The sequence below is a fragment of the Entelurus aequoreus genome, linkage group LG12 (genome assembly GCF_033978785.1).
Source record: "Entelurus aequoreus isolate RoL-2023_Sb linkage group LG12, RoL_Eaeq_v1.1, whole genome shotgun sequence".
Lineage (NCBI taxonomy): Eukaryota > Metazoa > Chordata > Actinopteri > Syngnathiformes > Syngnathidae > Entelurus > Entelurus aequoreus.
Genome location: NC_084742.1, coordinates 10,248,381 through 10,267,404, shown reverse-complemented (window position 1 = coordinate 10,267,404; position 19,024 = coordinate 10,248,381). Strand labels below are relative to the sequence as shown.

At 46.4% G+C, this 19,024-nt stretch overlaps 2 protein-coding genes across 3 annotated transcripts; one reads left to right on the top strand and one right to left on the bottom strand.

Moving 5' to 3' along the window:
- Positions 1–76: 76 nt before the first annotated feature.
- On the top strand, positions 77–2,813 carry rtcb (RNA 2',3'-cyclic phosphate and 5'-OH ligase). 2 transcript variants are annotated; one of them, XM_062064640.1, is made up of 12 exons: positions 77–413; positions 636–714; positions 788–855; positions 929–1,028; positions 1,087–1,243; positions 1,318–1,474; positions 1,537–1,696; positions 1,761–1,936; positions 1,998–2,186; positions 2,246–2,356; positions 2,475–2,594; positions 2,667–2,813. In XM_062064640.1, exons 1-12 carry the CDS (start codon positions 321–323, stop codon positions 2,772–2,774), a joined length of 1,518 nt encoding a protein of 505 aa, XP_061920624.1. In that variant the 5' UTR covers positions 77–320; the 3' UTR covers positions 2,775–2,813. The 2 variants fall into 2 exon arrangements, with proteins under 2 accessions (XP_061920624.1, XP_061920625.1); XM_062064641.1 differs by lacking the exon at positions 77–413 and adding an exon at positions 453–469 and having other exon boundaries at positions 618–714.
- A 3,358-nt stretch (positions 2,814–6,171) lies between these two features.
- On the bottom strand, positions 6,172–18,895 carry xpot (exportin, tRNA (nuclear export receptor for tRNAs)). The gene is made up of 25 exons (XM_062064638.1): positions 18,707–18,895; positions 17,980–18,133; positions 17,732–17,814; positions 17,613–17,669; positions 17,471–17,540; positions 17,185–17,403; positions 14,009–14,193; positions 10,111–10,279; positions 9,806–10,042; positions 9,681–9,719; positions 9,541–9,603; positions 9,343–9,467; positions 9,133–9,277; positions 8,939–9,058; positions 8,749–8,843; positions 8,519–8,588; positions 8,198–8,436; positions 7,838–8,123; positions 7,571–7,760; positions 7,356–7,472; positions 7,158–7,273; positions 7,040–7,087; positions 6,882–6,953; positions 6,741–6,797; positions 6,172–6,678 (listed from the first exon to the last, which is right to left on the bottom strand). The coding sequence occupies exons 2-25, from the start codon at positions 18,064–18,066 to the stop codon at positions 6,652–6,654; spliced, it is 2,916 nt and encodes a 971-aa protein (XP_061920622.1). The 5' UTR covers positions 18,067–18,133; positions 18,707–18,895; the 3' UTR covers positions 6,172–6,651.
- Positions 18,896–19,024: the final 129 nt, after the last annotated feature.

The following is a 19,024-nucleotide window of genomic DNA, read 5'->3' as shown; positions in this document are numbered from 1 at the left end:
AAAAACATGTTTCTGTGAAATGTTGTGCTTTTGTTTTGAAGGACAGCCACATTGTGACGCAGTTGTTTCCGACAGCAAGACAAATCCTAAAATAAAGTCATATAAAGAAAAATACAATCCACAATACTTTGCTAAAATAAGAACAGTTATAGTCATTTAATTCGCAAAGTAGTAGAATAACGGCAAAATATTTGTACGCGTTTTAATGGTTTATATGCTGCCGAGCTTCCGTAGCTCCCCGGCTCATGCCATTTGGTCCTACAAGACACCAGCTGGCGTGCGTCATTATACTCGCTTTTCTTTTGGAATAAACAGCAATAATGAGTAGAACTTACAACGACGAGCTGCAATATGTGGACAAGATTTCCACAAACTGCTGGAGAATTAAAAAGGGTTTTGTCCCCAACATGCAGGTAGATATCGTAGCTGTTAGCTACTTAGCTATGCCGCATTATGTTCACATTCTTTTGTAAGTGCTTTGTTTACTACTAGGCGTTACTTCAAATTAGGACTTTGGTATCAATTATATGCAGAGACATACGTACATGAAATCATTTATATATATTTTATTATCTACGCAAATATTTTAATATGTTTATTTGTTTTAAACCAAATAGTGAAATGAAATGTTCCAGGTGGAAGGAATCTTCTACGTCAATGACCCCTTGGAGAAGTTGATGTTCGAGGAGCTTAGGAACGCTTGTCGAGGAGGAGGTGATATCCACGCTCAGCATCTGGAAACCTCTTTTCTATGACTCATCAACACGTCTTCCTGCCTGGTCCACAGGTTTTGGCGGCTTCCTTCCGGCCATGAAACAAATCGGGAACGTGGCAGCGCTCCCCGGGATCGTCCATGTGAGTATGCGCTGTCAAGTTTAGGACAGCGCGCTCGCCCGACGACAAACATTTTTGTCTTGTTGCACCACAGAGATCCATCGGCCTCCCGGACGTCCACTCTGGATATGGCTTCGCCATTGGCAACATGGCCGCCTTCGATATGAACGACCCAACTGCCGTGGTGTCTCCAGGTGAGCATGTGCGCACACAGCCATGTAGGATACAAATTAAGCATGTCTTGCTTTAAAGGTGGCGTGGGTTTCGACATCAACTGTGGCGTCCGTCTGCTGAGGACAAACTTAGACGAGCGAGATGTGGAGCCCGTTAAGGAGCAACTAGCCCAGTCGCTCTTTGACCACATCCCAGTGGGAGTCGGCTCGAAGGGCGTCATTCCCATGGGCGCCAAGTAAGGCACGCCACTGCCAGGCTTGATCTGGTTCTCTATATCAGCCCTGAGCCTGCGTGTGCATGTGTGTGTAGGGACCTGGAGGAGGCGCTAGAGATGGGCGTGGACTGGTCCCTGAGGGAGGGCTATGCGTGGGCGGAGGACAAGGAGCACTGCGAGGAGTACGGCCGGATGCTGCAAGCAGACCCCAACAAAGTGTCGTCCAAGGCCAAGAAGAGGGGCCTGCCTCAGGTACCGCTTCCTGTCCTTTCACAATAAATCCCAGCGCTCACGCACGTTGCTTTGCGTCGCAGCTCGGAACTCTGGGAGCAGGAAACCATTACGCCGAGATCCAGGTAGTGGACGAGATCTACAACGACTATGCCGCCAAGAAGATGGGCGTGGACCACAAGGGACAGGTGTGCGTCATGATCCACAGCGGCAGCAGAGGACTGGGACATCAGGTGGCCACAGGTAGCGAGTCCTTTCCCGTGTCCCCGTCCTGTGCCGTGTTGACGTAGGTGTCCACCTTTGAAAGATGCCCTGGTCGCTATGGAGAAGGCCATGAAGAGGGACAAGATCGTGGTGAACGACCGGCAGCTGGCCTGCGCTCGCATCACTTCCCAGGAAGGACAGGACTACCTGAAGGGGATGGCGGCGGCTGGAAATTACGCTTGGGTCAACCGCTCTTCCATGACCTTCCTCACCAGACAGGTAGCGCCGCCGCACGTACTGCGTCAACCGGTTAGCGCCAACACTGCTCATGCGTTTGCAGGCCTTCTCCAAAGTGTTCGCCACCACCCCCGACGACCTGGACATGCACGTCATCTACGACGTGTCACACAACATCGCCAAGGTGGAGGAGCACATGGTGGACGGAAAGCAGAGGACGCTGCTCGTCCACCGCAAGGGATCCACTCGTGCCTTCCCTCCGCACCACCCTCTCATCCCCGTGGACTACCAGGTATAGTCACGTGTGCGCTCGTGTTAGGACCTACGTGTGACATGTCTCACCTTCATCAGCTCACGGGACAGCCGGTGTTGATCGGAGGAACCATGGGAACTTGCAGCTATGTCCTCACGGGGACAGAACAAGGCATGACGGAGACGTTTGGCACCACCTGTCATGGAGCGGTATGAGAGTTCATCATCTGGTTATGGCAGCAAAGGGTTAACATTAGCAATGAGCGATAATTAACAAATAATATATTATAAAAAAAAGTTAAGGGTGGATGTACTTCCTGGTGTTCAGGGCCGCGCTCTGTCTCGTGCAAAGTCCCGCCGGAATCTGGACTTCCAGGACGTTCTGGACCAGCTGGCCGACAAGGGCATCGCCATCCGGGTGGCGTCGCCCAAGCTCGTCATGGAGGAGGTGAGGCCCAGCGCCAAACTTTAACCCATATGCTGTCAAAGTGTGTTAATGTTTTTTTTTGGCTATTTTTAGGCTCCCCAGTCCTACAAAAATGTGACAGACGTTGTAGACACGTGTCATCAGGCGGGCATCAGCAGGAAGGCCATCAAGCTGCGACCCATCGCTGTCATCAAAGGCTAAAGACCCCCTAATGACATCATTAATAAAACATTAAAAATATATGATTCTCTTTTCTTCGTCCTTTGTGCGTCACACGGGCCTGTGACGTCACAGACGTGTCAAAGCTTTGCTCTTTAAAGCGGTAAAGCCGAGTGTAACCGCAAGGTGGGAGGTAGCGCGTCAATCGTGCAAGTTGAGTGCGGCAAACATGGCGGACGTATACAGGGTTCATGCGGAGCTCGTCCTCCCGATTGTGCGGAACCACTTAAAGCGGGTTCTGGCGGCCCAGTGGGTTATGCTGGCTTCGGGGACTACAGACTCGTCCACGCATGTCTTGCTGGCCGACATGTGCACGCACGCCACGCACAAACTGTGCGTGCACGCGCTGCGCTTCATCGTGGCCGAGCTTCGAGAACCCAAGAGAAACTTCAAGATCCACGTGGAGGGCGGTATCGGTACCGTGTTGGGTTCGGCGCTCAACGTCCCGGACCAGCCGAGCATCAGCGCGCAGAAGCTGGACTCTCTGGTCGAGGAAGAGGTGTGTCACCGCGTCAACGTCTCCTTGGCTCCGTGGCCCATGACCACGCCCCTTTACGTGCCGACCTCCTTCACCAAGACGGATGTCCTGGCCAAGATGGTCTTGCTGGCGTGCGGCGCGCTCAAGGTCTACTTGAGCAAAGTGACGCCACATGCGCGCTGCGTCCGCTCGTGTTGGCGCCAACTCGTCAGCATCGAGGAGCCGAAGAGCATGGTCACGTGCCAGCTGAACCACGAAGAAACCATTGAGTCTGTGACCCAAATCCTCCGCAAGTGGACAAACACAGACCACGTGATCCCTAAGCAGGAAATGACAAAAGTAGCAAGTGGAATTGTGGAGATGATCATCAAAGACCTGCACTACACCGACTCCCCCGAGGGGGCGCGTAGTCTGCCACCCAGGCCTCACTTCAATCTGGCTCTCGTCAAAGATCTGCTTGGCCGGTACTTCCGCTCTGCCGGCGTTGATCCAGCCGGCAGCGATGAGTCCTCCCGTCAACGCAACTTCCTTAACTTTTGTCACAAGAAGTTTGATGAGCTGATGTGCGAGTTGGAGAAGGTTCGTTATCAGTGCATGCTGCAGGACCAAGTGACCCAGATTTCCCAGCCCAATTTCCTGCTCACCTTCCACGAAATCCGCTCCCGCGTAGAGGACGTGTTCTGTGACGGGGCTGTGCAGGAGGGGGACGGAAGCATTGACGTGGATGGGCTTGAACCTGAGGCCAACAGGTACTCCCAAGAACTGGCGAACAAAATGTTTTGCTACATGACCATCAACCGGACCCCAGTCCAGTCCATTGAGGTGTGGAGGCGTGTCTTGGAACCCATTATCTTGGAGGTGGACCAAAAAATGTTGGACAATCTCCAAATTCTCATGAAGTTTCTGGAAGATTCTGCTAAAAGGTTTGTGCAACAGCTGCTCTTCTGGCTAAAAATGGAACCAGCGACCAGACGGAATCGCGCCAATAAGTTGTGTGGCTGCTTGACCGATATTCACACACTCGTCACTGGAATCGCAGGCACCCGAAGACGGTCGGAAGACTCCTCCCAGGGGCCAGACAGCCTGACCCTAGATGCTATTGGCGATTCTTTTCCCCGTAGGGAATCCAACTCCAGAACCTCAAATCCAGAAAATATAGAGATCCATCTGCAGGACGCCTCAAGCCCCCAAGACGTCACCCGTGATTTCAGCACAGACGACGAGGTCACCTCCTGGACCATAAGTCCAGAAAATGACCAAAAAGTCCCCTGGCCGGATAGTCCATCTCAGTATGTCACTGATGATTCCTGCCCTGAAGAGATGGTTGCCCCTGAATCCAAAACTCCAGAAAACACACTGGATGTGCCTTTGAAGGACACCACCAGGCCAGAGAGCCTACTCCAAGACACCACTGCTGATTCCTGTGCAGACGAGGTAACCTACAGAGGCGCAAGTACAGAAAATTATCTGGAAGTGTGTTTACGGCAAGCCCCCAGGTCCAAGAGTCCGCTCCAATATAAAACCGATGATTACTGCTCTGCAGAGATGGTTGCTCCTGGATCCAAAACTCCGGAAATAACACTGGAAGTATGTTTGCAGGAAAACACCCCCAAGACCAGAAGTCCAGAATACTCACTGGAGGTGCGTTTGCAGAAAGACACACCAGTGTCCATGAGTCCAACCCCAGACACCATTAGTGATTCCTGTTCAAAGGTGACCTCCGGAACCAAAAGTCCACAAAACAAAGTGGAGGTGTGTTTACAGGAGGACATTGAAGACTCCGGACTCAAGAATCGACACCTTTCCGTCATTGGTGAGTCCTGCCCAGAGGTGGTCAACTCCAGAACAGAAAGTACAGAGACCAAGCAGGACTTGGATGTGCAGGAGCCAAAGGCCTTGGACTTGACCACTTACCTTCCCTCACTACCTGATCCCCCTTCCGTGTCAGACGCCATGGACACCCTAACCAGAGTCATAAGTTCAGAAATCGAGGTGGAGAACCTGCTCTCAGACACTTTGCTGCCCCATCCACCTTCTGTGCAGAATGTGATTGTCCTCACCAAAACCAAACCGCAGGAGATGGACTTCCCCCGTCCAAAGAACCCGCCCCCAGTCCCCGGAGGAGACCCTTACCCAGAAACTCTCCGCACATTTTCTGTGCTGGAGGACATAGACCCTTGCCCGCTCAAAACTCCACCACTTGATATCAACCTTGTTCAGCAGGGGGCGGTCAGCACCAGGAGTCTGGACTCCTTAGAGAACATGGAAAGCCCGCCACAGATCACCACAGATCAACGCTGCTCTTCATCACAGCAAAACGCTAATCTCGAAATTGAACTGGATGAGCGTCCACTGAGGCCACCCCTAGAAGTATCCACATCACCGTTCCGGCCCATGTGCACGGTCCATGAGGAGCTGCTGACGCTGGTGGACGTTCTGATGGTGCAGCTGTTTGCAGGTTTGCCAAAGAACCTGTGCCGCCTGGTGCACTCGTGTGACACCCTGTCCACCGTTCACAGGGTGTCCAAGATGATGACAGGGGACAAAGTCCTGCTGTCGTGGACAAAGTTAGGACCGTGCAAGGTGAACTGGATGGTCAAAGAGGTGATCAGGGGACTGAAGCATGAGTTTGGTTCCTCCCAGAGGCTGGTGGATGTATTCCTGTCCGATAAGTACAAGTTTGACAACGTCCTCTTCAAACTACTCATGTCCAAGTTGGAGAGTCTTCGCCATAAGCGGAATGACACCCATGCCAGGCTTTGGGCTGTGGGCGGAGTCTTCCTCAGCGCCTTTTGCATGCAAGAGAACAGCAACACTAAATGACATGCCCTCCTTGTGGAGAAGCAATAAATGAAATGTCCTGATCCAGCTGCTCTTAAGAAAATAAAGTCATCAACTTGAAAAAATGTTCTTTCCTTTACTTAAAGCTACATGCTGTAAAATAAACAATACATGTTTATTATCTAAAGCCACATTTCATTTGTTCACAGTAAAGTCTTTAAAGTGTTTTATTTTCTCTATTTGTCATTAGAGAACAAAAACTAAAGCGAAGAACGCTGGTCGTTATATTTACGCCTTGTTCCTCTTGTGGAACCAAAACATCTTAATTCAAGAGCTGAGATGATTGACACATGATTTGCATATTAAATTAGGTCACACCAAAAAAAAAATTCAGCCCTTTAGCGTTCTTAGGAGAATAATTTTAAAAAAAAGGTTCTCCACACTAAGCCACGCCTCCTGCAAAGTTCAGAGTTCACGTGGACAGCTCGTCTTGTCACGGGCTCCGCCGCTCCATGCCCTTTGACCTCGCTTGGATACACCTGGCTCACTTTCAAGTGCAAACTGCAGCTCCTATGTCGACTTCCTGTGCCCTTTCACCCCCTACAACTTGGCTCGCTGGAAGAACGCCTGTGGAGCAACAATATGGAGGTCAGAGACAAGATGATGACGATAAAGAGTACAACGCAAACCTTCATGTAGGTCTTTAAGACTTTGATGTCCGGCTGTTGGAGGACGTGACACAGCTCCTGCGAGGATAAGACGGGAAGTTAAGTTAACCCAACAACATCATTCACACCCTGCTTTCTTTTCCTACAACGCAAGAGTCTGACCTGTGCGATGTCTGGGGACACGTGAAGGGAAGGCAGGTAGTTGTGCTGGAGGAATTGAACAAACTCCGGCCCCTGACATTCATGAGCAGCAAGGTCAAAATGGCGGCTGTCGCTCGTACGTTTAAAAAAAAAAAAAAAAGTCACGTTTGTGTTCTGACCTGTTTGACGTGGATCATCTTCAGCGTAATGACCACCTCGGAAAGCGTCTGAAACATTAGCTACAATGACGGCGGAGCCTCAAAGGAAAAAAGCACATAATGGTCACCTCACACTTACCAGCACGGTCTGAGCGTCTGAAAGGTCAAAGGTTGGCTTGAGGGGAGCCAGGAAGCAGGCGGGAACAATGTGCTTGTACACAAAGTCGTCAAAGCCCACCATGCCGTCTTTTCCACCTGTGGGCGGGATGACAGCATCAGAGGACGAAGACAGTCAACCAGTGTGTCGTCATGGCAGGCACATAGTAGTCACTCTCACCCCAAAGCTCCACCAGCTTGGCAAGGATGATAAAGCAGGTCTTTTGGGCCACAGGGTCAGGGAAATCCACTGCGCCTTGGATGATGGTGAACACCACGCGCTCCATGTTCTCTGCTCCTGGAGCGCACACACAACAGGAATTCAGGTTTTCAAAAAAAATAAATAAAGAAGCCTGTGGGTTTTCAAGGAGGCCGAGGTGGTGTCAGAGGTCTCACCTTGGTTGGCCATGACCTCGTTCATGCCGCTTCCTGCGATTGTCTGAATAAAGGAGAAGTAGCTCCTGCGCAGCATCTGCTTCTCCAGAGCGGCGGCCTGGTCGTTGTCCTCGGCCGGCCGAGCTAACGCCTCGAAGATAGCGAGCACCAGCGGCATGAACACCTGCTGCAGGAAGGGGGACACCTGCCGCTGTCATGACAACGAGAGACAATTAGTTGTCGGACGTCGTCACATTGTCATTGTGTGACTTGTAGAATATTTTGTACTTTGAACTTGGCGGTGATCTGGCTGATGAGCGGGATAAACTCTTGCAGGTCTTTGGCCTCGCAGTCCTTCAGCATATGTTCAGAAGCGGCGGGAATGAAGGGCAGCACCTCTTCCTCCAAACAGATGATCATGCGGTGCAGGAAAGAGCGCACGCAGCTGCGCAGCACCCCCCGCTGGAGAGGGCAGCTCAGCGCAGGCAGGAAGGTGTGCAGACAGTCTCTGTAGACCTCCGTGCAGCCGCACTGCTTCACTGTCTGCTTATTGCTGAACGCCTTGCTGGTGCGACTGCGAGCAGGGAAAAGTCTGCTGCTAAAAAATTTGCACGTTGGGACAAAGGGGCCACAAAATGACCATCTCACCTGGCAAAGCTGACAGCGTGGCTTAGGCAGTCGGCGACGGCGACCTGCCTCTCCTCGTCCGTCTCCAGAGGAAGCTTGGTAAGCAGCAAGCGGAAGGCGTCCATCAGCGGCGCCAGAAGACCCCTCATCATGGCCTGCTTTCTCTCCACCGGACTCTCGCCACTCACTATCAGCACGCCGGCCGACTCGAACATGAAGAGCTGGTCGTCGTTGGTCAGCAATGCCGGGAAACCGTTCTCCTGGAGGGAGGACAGCAACAAAGGTGCTACCTGGATGTCACTGATGCCCAGGGGCACCGTGACTTCTGGCATGCTCACGTACAGGAGGAGCCAGCTCCAGCAGGTCCTGGATCCGGGTCAGGATGTCCTCGATGAAGGCCGTCATGTGTTTGCTGGCGACAGATCAGGAACCAATCAGTGATCGACACAAAGGCTCTGTTTGATGCACAGTGCAAGGCAGCTACATGACAAGCTACATATAGTAGTAGTAGAAATGTAATACCAGTACTCCATTGTAGTAAAATAGTACTGTAGTCGTAATAGTACACTCACTGCAGTGTTTTGATGAACCGGGAGAAAAGATAAGCCACCCGGCTGCGGACCTTTGGACTGTTGTGTCTCAGTCCTCTATGGTCCAGAAAAGCCATCTGATGACACATTCACACACACACACACACACACACACACACAAAGTAAGGACTGGCGCATGATGACATCACTTGCTCCCTGAGATGACACGTACCAATACATTGGGGATGTGCTGCGGCTCAACAATGAAGAATTTATCATATCGGGCGACCGTTTCGAAGAATTCCAGAGACACAGACGAGTGCTGGTAGCCGCTGACGCCACACGTCACCAGCTGCTCGATCAGGACACAAATACTGTTAGACACCTACATCATGGGGAGCGAGGTGTGACAATCATGTGACTGACCGTCCTCATCATGTCCTGCAGAGCGCTGGTCTTCACGGTGTCTCCTGAGAAGTGAGCACCGTGAGAAGTGGGCAGCGCCTCGCCCAGCATGTACAGCAACCTGACAGCCACCTCCACCTCCATGAAGGAGGTGCTCTGCCAATTCCTAAAAGAAAATATGATCAGTGAGAGCGTGGCAGGCGTGGCACGAAGAGGTGAGCGGAGCCTCACTGCATGGTGGTAGTGAAGACACGACGGACAGCTTCCAGCAGCAGCTCAGGAGACACCTGGGCCAGACGGTCCATTAGCATCTTCAGCTGCTTCCTGTACTCCACAAACATGGCCTCGTCCTCACCCTGACACACATCACAATAGGCCATCAACATGGCTGACACACATCACACGGCGCGGTGACCAATGTAAACCTACCTCGTTTTCAAAGTTGTATTCATCATCATACGTCAGCTTCTTGATAACCGCCAGCATTATGGCCTGATGTGGAGACCACCGCGTAAGTGTCAAATCTCAATCACAAGCGCACGCACGCACACAAGCACTCAAACACTAACCTCCATGTTGCTCTTCTGACGCTCACTTAGTTCAGGAAGCTGTGGAAGTAAACAACAGGATAAGCAGGAAGTCATCTCATCAAGTCTGACAAGTGGGCACGGCCAAGAGTGGAGGTCTGACTGGCCTGTTTGAGGACGTGAAGGTACTCGTAGCAGAATCCCACCACATTGGCTGAGATGTCGTCGTCCTGGTGCACCAGTAGTTGTAGCATTAGGGGAATTTTGGCCTCTAAAGCGTGTAGCGTGTCGGTGGCGTCTTTTAAGCTTCCTGCCTTGACCAGTTTGGTCCAGCTCAGGACCAGACTCTGGCCCATCCCATTGACAAGACGCGAGAATTTAGCCAGGAAATCCACATCCTCTTCCTGATACAAATGGCAACAACGACATTAAGGTAGACTTGGAGTACAATAGGGCGACTGAGAAGACTCACCTGGTCCACGTTGAAGAATCCAGCAGACTGCAGGACTTGACAGAGAGACTCCACCAGCTTGGTCTTGTCCAGAGGGTCCATACCCTTGTTGACAATCTCCAGCAGACAGTCACAGGCCTCTTCTCGGAGTTCATCCACTGACATGTGGCTTAGCAGCACGTTAACGAACCTAAGACCAGTACAGACCAGCTAGATTAGTACAAAGCAATGCTAATTTTGACTGCAGTTTTTAAAGTTTAATTTTTTCTTCAGTCAGTGGTCAACAAAATAAACAAACAGTTTTGCATAAATAAACAGTTGTACATTCATAAATTGAAAATGTTGCAGACCAAAAGGATTTAGGCTGAAGTTGAACACGTATTGCGCCTAACCCTATAAACAATGTCAAATACAAGATGAGCTTCCTAAAAATATGAAATTTCCTTTGCACAACATATTATAAATACACCTTGTACACAACATAAACACTGTTCAATTATATACACATTAAAGACATGTGAAATATCCTTGTACACGTGTTAGTTAAAGGCCTACTGAAATGATTTTTTTTTTATTTAAACGGGGATAGCAGATCCATTCTATGTGTCATACTTGATCATTTCGCGATATTGCCATATTTTTGCTAAAAGGATTTAGTAGAGAACGACGACGATAAAGTTTGCAACTTTTGGTCTCTGATTTAAAAAAAGCCTTGCCCCTACCGGAAGTAGCGTGACGTAGTCAGTTGTTCGCCTCCTCATATTTTCCTATTGTTTTCAACGCAGCTAGAGCGATTCGGACCGAGAAAGCGACGATTACCCCATTAATTTGAGTGAGGATGAAAGATTCGTGGATGAGGAACGTTAGAGTGACGGACTAGAATGCAGTGCAAGACATATCTTTTTTCACTCTGACCGTAACTTAGGTATAATCTGGCTCATTGGATTCCACACTCTCTCCTTTTTCTATTGTGGATCACGGATTTGTATTTTAAACCACCTCGGATACTATATCCTCTTGAAAATGAAGAGTCGAGAACGCGAAATGGACATTCACAGTGACTTTTATCTCCACGACAATACATCGTTGAAGCTCTTTAGCTACGGAGCTAACGTGATAGCATCTGGCTCAAATGCAGATAGAAACAAAATAAATAAATCCCTGACTGGAAGGATAGACAGAAGATCAACAATACTATTAAACCATGTACATGTAACTACACGGTTAATAATTCTCAGCCTGGCAAAGCTTAACAATGCTGTTGCTAACGACGCTGAAGCTAACTTAGCAACCAGACCTCACAGAGCTATGATAAAAACATTAGCGCTCCACCTACGCCAGCCAGCCCTCATCTGCTCATCAACACCCGTGCTCACCTGCGTTCCGGCGATCGACGGCGCGACGAAGGACTTCACCAGATCACAGATGCGGTTGGCGGCTAGCGTTGGCTAGCGCATCTGCTATCCAAGTAAGTCCTCCTTGTTGTGTTGCTACAGCCAGCCGCTAATACACCGATCCCACCTACAACTTTCTTCTTTGCAGTGTCCATTGTTCATTAAACAAATTGCAAAAGATTCACCAACGCAGATGTCCAGAATACTGTGGAATTATGAAATGAAAACAGAGCTATTTTGTATTGGCTTCAATGGGCTACCGATACTCCTGTTTCACTGGCTACGTCACGCGCATACGTCATCATCCAAAGGCGTTTTCAACCGGAAGTTTAGCGGGAATTTTAAAATTGCACTTTATAAGTTAACCCGGCCGTATTGGCATGTGTTGCAATGTTAAGATTTCATCATTGATATATAAACTATCAGACTGCGTGGTCGGTAGTAGTGGGTTTCAGTAGGCCTTTAAACCTTTGTACCAATTATATACTATATACAAACAATTATACTTCCATTATTATTTACATCCCACATTTAGTTTGTAATTAACATCGATCATAGTATTAACTACTGTGTCGTTTAAGTCATAGTCTTCTGATGTATTTTAGTCATCTAAAGTTTTATTCAACGAAAATTACACAACATTTAAGTCAGCTAAAATTACAGTAAATTTTGTTGACTAAAATAAATAAGTATTGAAGATAAAGCCTATTTAAGTTAATTTCAAAGCTCCTTTAATTAGACTATTTGCCAAGCATTTGTTCAACACAAAAGATAAGGAGTGGGGGCGGGGGTTCATTTGTTATTAAATATCCGCCTCACATAAATAAATAGGAAACGCTAAATCCACTTCCTCTTTTTACTGTGCGTGTGACGTAAGCACATTGGACCACATTGAAAGTTGCCACGTCTTTAGATTTACCATTAAATAAACCATTCCTTGAGGCAAAGAAAATTACTTGATCATTTTTTTGGGAAAGAAGTTATACGGTAGAATTAGCTTTAATTTACAGTTGTGTAGATGTCACGATGACTCGCCTTCTGATGGCATCCTACCATCAAAAAAGAAACGTGACCTCTTTACTTTCTCCCAGGTAAACACATATTATGATGAGGAACATGTTAAATCCATGCATTTTTGTTTTGCCAGTGATAACCCCAACTTCCTCATGTCACAAGGAAAAATCTCTGATTGGCTCTCATTTGTAACTAACTGCTGGCCCCTCTTTCATGTGTACACTGTTTAAAGACCTGTGATTGGATATTAGAGATGCGCGGATAGGCAATTATTTCATCCGCAGCCGCATCACAAAAGTCGTCATCCACCCGCCATCCACCCGAACTAACATTTTATCAAAACCACAACCGCCCACCACCCACCCGTTGTTATATATCTAATATAGACGATGCAAGGCATTCCTGTTAAAGAAAGGAGACTGATCCAATGCAGCAGAGACATTCAATGCGTGCCACGCATTAACATCTCTTGGCCACGCATTAGAGGCTAAGAGATATTAATGCGTGATAATATTATTTATCATTATTATAATATTATTGTCATTTCCATTAAGAAAGTGTTGACTATTATTGTTATTTTTTTCCCCTGGTCTTTAGTATTCCCTTTTTTAGTTTGTCGCGTACCACGTTTGCAGCCGGCGTTGCAATCTTTTTATTTTTTTCTTCTTCTTATGTTGTGTTGTGTTGTGCTGTGTCACGCCAAATTTCTTCCCCCTACAAAAACCTTCCCCCCCACATTTACTTCCGTGGTCATGTTTCCTCTTACGTCATTGACAGCGATCGATAGCACTTCGGCTTTGACTGCCTGTCGCTGGAAGGATACTTCGTCTTTGACAGCTGCTGGAATCTGAAGAAATCGATTATTGTTTTTTTTTGTACAGGCGCGAAACAGGACAGTCGCGTGCGGGTTAAGGACCCCCGGCAACTTTGTGACTTTATTGGACGCAGCCCCGGAAGTAAATGGGGTGGGAGGGGGTGGGGTGGGGGTGGGGGGGCTTTTGTAGGGGGGAAGAAATTTGGCGTGACAGCTGCAGCAGTGCCTGATGAATAATTGCCTGTTTCAAAGAGTGCTGCTCGTTTTTTGTATGTGGGTAACAAAATTGAACTATGTATTTTTTTTTATATTGGTTCAACCGCCACCCGCCCGAATCTATTTAAAATCTATTTTTTTCGTCATGCATCCGCCCGACCCGCGGATTATCCGCGGTTGTGTCCGCAAACCGCGCATCTCTATTGGATATATTCCAAACGTGTCCCACCCATCTGCAAGACGAAATTAAATATGATAGATTTAGTTTCTGTCAACATTTTTGTCTTGTTTTTATTCGTTGAGTAAAATGTCAGTTAATTGTGTTACCGTCTTAGTGAACGTGCATTTGTTTTGATTAGTTATCGTCCTATTTTTTTGTCATGGGAAAATAGGTTGTTGCCGATAAATAAGGCAAAAATTATAAGTCAACAAAATTAACTCTGGTATAAAGCAGTGATGTACATGAGAGAAGGCAACTGACCGTTCGTTGGCGATGAGGCTGAGTTCGATCCAGGACACGTAGGCTCCGACCACCTCCAAACACTGGCAGGTGAGCTCGGGGTGGGTTTGTTGGTACGTCTGTAGGATATGAAACCAGGACTCCACCAGGCTGGGAATGCACTGCTCGCGCATGGTGTCTTTAATCAAAGTGTTCCTGCGCGTGTCCTGGACAACAATGCTCATGTTTAATTTCCAGGCACCTCAGGAATACAGTTGTCAGTTGTCACGATACCAGAATTACAGTAGACAATACCTATTAATTTGATTTTCAATACTTATTCTATACCACAATTTCAAAAAAATACTGAACGCATGTAATTTTAGAAGTAAATTTTAAAGTGTGATTGGCAAAGGACAAAACAGTGGGAAGGAAACCCCCCCCATACACAGAAATGTGTCATAAATTAACTACAGCACAAAACATTCACAAAATGCTGTCATATGAACAGTTTTGTTAAAGTAACAACTTCTAAAATGGAAAAAAAACTAATAATGTGACAAATTGTTCACTCTTTAATTAAAAACACAAAGCAGTTTGGCCAACGGCCAACGAAGATAAAGTCTAATAAACAAGCTTCGTTCAACAACACTATGATCAGCCCAAAAAATATAAATAAGAGTGATACCTCAGGTTCCCACATCCAATACACAAGCTTAGTGCCTCACTGACAACTCTGTGCGTTCACATTACAGTCTGCCTTGAATAATTGGATGGTATTGTGCTAAAACTTAGACAAAACATTTTAGCTAGGGTTGATGGTACTTGGCAACACTGACAAAGTTAGCAATTAAATAATGTCCGAGTGACCATCCCAGTCAAACGGTGAGAGGTCATAAACAAGTCATATTCATGGCAATATTCCCTACACACCGTTTCACACATTGCCCACTGCATGTCTCCACCTGTCCGTACTACTGTCAGCAGTCACAGCCGGTGAGTAAAGGGGCGGGGCCACTGACACGATATGTTGCGCTTTCAAAAAGCATTTCACTAATAATAAAAAGAGGGCTCACATAATTCACAAGAGCCTCATTTTCAGTTTAAAAAAAACGAATTTCCGTTTTTTGGGGGAGAAAAAAATCACACCTCTGTACTTTATTGAAAACTGTCAAATATTTAAAGTCACTGTCCTTCCACATTTTTTAGCACAAAATTAAAATTGCATTACCAGCTGCCAAGAGGTACCTCATACATTAAAAAAAAAAGAACAGCAGTGGCCTTCCAATATATCGAAACAAACAATACTGTGCTTATAAATATCCTCATAAATAACAATAGTCAACTATTTTACATTCTAAAAAGAACAGTAGTGACATGGAGCCTTCTATTATATAAAACAAACAATGCTGTTTCTAATATTATTTTTAATTTGGTGGTTGCGTAGCATTGTCATTTGTAATGAAATAGGCCAATAAAAACACTAAAACATATTTTTAAAGACAAATCTCAGCGTATATCTGTTGGTAATATCAATATTTAATTATTTTCTCATTACAATATGCATTTTTGCTCTTTTTTTTAATTCCCCAAATATGTTTTTTTGTTTAATTTTTTCCACAATGTACAAAGGGTCCATTAAAAAAGAGCTGTGTTTAGCAAATGGGCCCCAGGTTACACTTTCTGTTGAAAAAAGTATGCCAAACGACAGCTGTGTTTTCATAGCACTAATGAAAGTGATCAAGTTTGGATTGCACGCTTCTGGAAGTTTTCTGCATGCTGTGTTAATGCATCTCTGCTCTCACTGACGCAGATTAATGCATGACAAGATACACTTCTCTTTAACATTATATATATACAGTACAGGCCAAAAGCTTGGACACACCGTCTCATTCAATGGGTTTTCTTTATTTTCATGACTATTTACATTGTAGATTGTCACTGAAGGCATCAAAACTATGAATGAACACATGTGGAGTTGTGTGCTTAACAAAAAAAGGTGAAATAAATGAAAACATGTTTTGTATTCTAGTTTCTTCAAATTAGCCACCCTTCGCTCTGATTACTGTTTTGCACACTCTTGGCATTCTCTCGATGAGCTTCAAGAGGTAGTCACCTGAAAGGGTTTTTCACTTCACAGGTGTCATAGTTTTGATGCCTTCAGTGAAAGAAAACGCATTGAATTGAGAAGTTGTCCAAACTTTTGGCCTGTTCTGGACGGACACGGACGGACACACACACAAAACAAAGTGGCTAAAGTGCATCACAGATCATTTCTGCTGTGTCTTATTCTCTGGCAAACCAGACGCGTATAAAGTGTGTTGCGAAGTGGAGTTACAGTACACTTACAGTTATGATATACGGCAACAGTTCCTTTATAATTTGTTTCTAAAAAAGGACAAAGTAGAAGTGGATCATTTGCATTCCATGAATTAGTAAATACCATATTTTTCGGAGTTTAAGTCGCTCCGGAGTATAAGTCGCACCTGCCGAAAATGCATAATAAAGAAGTAAAAAAAACATACAAGTCGCACTGGAGTATAAGTCACATTTTTTGGGGAAATGTATTTGATAAAACCCAACACCAAGAATAGACATTTGAAAGGCAAAATAAATAAAGAATAGTGAACAACAGGCTGAATAAGTGTACGTTATATGACGCATAAATAACCAACTGAGAACGTGCCTGGTATGTTAACGTAACATATTATGGTAAGAGTCATTCAAATAACTATAACATATAGAACATGCTATACGTTTACCAAACAATCCGTCACTCCTAATCGCTAAATCCCATGAAATCTTATACGTCTAGTCTCTTACGTGAATGAGCTAAATAATATTATTTGATATTTTACGGTAATGTGTTAATAATTTCACACATAAGTCGCTCCTGAGTATAAGTCGCACCCCCGGCCAAACTATGAAAAAAACTGTGACTTTAGTCCGAAAAATACGGTATATGGGAAAGACTATCTTAATATTTTAAAGACAGCAGACGTTCTTCTTTGGCACTGACTTAGTACGCAAACCCCGAGAATTAATGCGTCTCTCCATGGAAAAAGTGTTGTACAGTATTTGGTACTGACGATAACTAAAAAAGCAGGTATCAATGTTTTTTTTGCGTGTTGTTATTGACCTGCTATCAAAAGTATCGATACTTTTCGCAATCCCACTCAAGACACTTGTGACGTTCAAAGGTCAAACCGGGACAGTACCTCAGGTGCGTGTAGGATGTCTCGGTCCACTACTTCGGCGTCGATGGCCATAAGCGTCCTTAGGTAGATATCCACGCCGTGAGGGTTGACACCCACCAGGGACAGGATGTCAAAGAAGAACTTGGGCCACAGGGTGAGGTACTCCATGATGAAGGTGAGAGCAAACACCTGAGCAGCTTTGTTCCTGATAAAGACCTTCTCAGGCTGAGTGTTCATCAACTGCATCAACAAAAGCTTGTCAACGCCGCGTCTTTAGAAGAACCTGCCCGATCACGTCGGCACTCACCTGCATTTGCAGCCACTTCATCAGCGTCTCTCTGATGAGTTGCTGCTGGGCGCCACTTAGCCCGCTGTGTCTGCAACATTGCGTGCCGATCATCAATTACAAGCAATAACAAATCAATTTACAGAGCCCGCCGCTGCCTCACCTGAACTTGATCTGATGCTCCAAAACTTGGAAGCAAAAGAACTTGACGTGGTCATCACTGGACATAGACAGGGTATGAAGTCACTTACATGACGTGTACACGCACACACACTTACATACCTGTAGACGCCTTTAGCAAGCGCCTGTGCACACACCTCCCAGGCGTCCTGCGACTCCTTCAGCTGCTCGAAGTATGCCATGGCCTGACGGGCACACAAGAACCTTTACATGAGCATTGGTATCAAGCAAAACAATCATTCAGTAGATGTACGTTAGACTGATGCACAGGATATCGTTTGTCAGCTTCTGGAATTAAAGTGAGTGAAACGTAACCCAGCCTGTTCCACAGAGCTGACTAATATTCTCACCCTCTGCCTGTATCGGGCATCAGCGTTCGGGTTGAGCCCCAGCAGGGCCTGCTCGTCCATGATTGCAGCAACAGACTGGCAGGCCATTCGTGGGTTAGCTTTGCTCCACGGTCACTGTGTTCCTCTCAGTCGACCTCACACAGCTTTCTCTCATCTGGCCGGAAGATCAGACCAGGATTGATTGATTGATTGAGACTTTTATTAGTAGATTGCACAGTACAGTACATATTCCGTACAATTGACCACTAAATGGTAATACCCGAATAAGTTTTTCAACTTGCTTAAGTCGGTGTCCACGTTAATCAATTCATGGTAGATGGAGATGTCATCAATAGTACATTTTCATTTGTGTTTAACAATCACTGCACGACATTATCATCAGAGAGAAAAAGGTTTTACATTTAAAAAGTGTTATGTTAGCTGAAAACAGTCCCAGTCTGTGCACTTGTTAATAAATAATGCAAACAAGTGAGCCTTGAGGGGGAGCTAGCTTGCTAACGTGAGCTAGCATTAGCGTTGCCCCCCCTTCCGCCCCCAGAGTCCTGACACGAAAACAAACGCTGGGAGGGGGGGGGGTAGACATGCGGCATCAGTTAACGTGCTTTTTTTTTTTTAGTTTTATCAGGACCAAGGAACATCGTCTCTATCAATCACACCACCGCTAAATACTAAGCGTCTGGCTGAATTAGACAACGTAAAGAAGAGGAGGACATCCTCAAAGGCTCACCTTATTGGGACCACAGTTGGTTCACAGTGGTCCCTGTCCCCCAATTAGAACAATTCGGGGATCACGGAAAGGACCAGAATTCTCTAGAATGCCGTCACAATCACTGGCACGAGAGAGGCTGCGGTGCGGCGTGTCTGTTCGGTTCACTTCCGGCTCAATGACCCGGAAGAGGTTAAACCCCAGCGAGCTGAATCTTTAAATATTTACGTACTTTAGTCATTTTATAGCGCTTATAATTGTACAAAAATGACTCACAGGTAGACGTTGTGTTTTAAGAAAAACATTGTTTAAAAAATAAAATAAAAAAATACCATATTA

Bases quoted from the DNA above. Each gene is read 5' to 3' on its own strand.
- rtcb (XM_062064640.1), top strand. From the start codon at position 321: ATGAGTAGAACTTACAACGACGAGCTGCAATATGTGGACAAGATTTCC. The intron at 2,357-2,474 runs GTATGAGAGTTC...CCTGGTGTTCAG, and splicing joins GCACCACCTGTCATGGAGCG to GGCCGCGCTCTGTCTCGTGC. The intron at 2,595-2,666 runs GTGAGGCCCAGC...GGCTATTTTTAG, and splicing joins CCAAGCTCGTCATGGAGGAG to GCTCCCCAGTCCTACAAAAA.
- xpot (XM_062064638.1), bottom strand. From the start codon at position 18,066: ATGGCCTGCCAGTCTGTTGCTGCAATCATGGACGAGCAGGCCCTGCTG. The intron at 17,815-17,979 runs GTGAGAATATTA...TGTGCCCGTCAG, and splicing joins ATGCCCGATACAGGCAGAGG to GCCATGGCATACTTCGAGCA. The intron at 7,088-7,157 runs GTAAGTGTGAGG...CTAATGTTTCAG, and splicing joins CAGACGCTCAGACCGTGCTG to ACGCTTTCCGAGGTGGTCAT.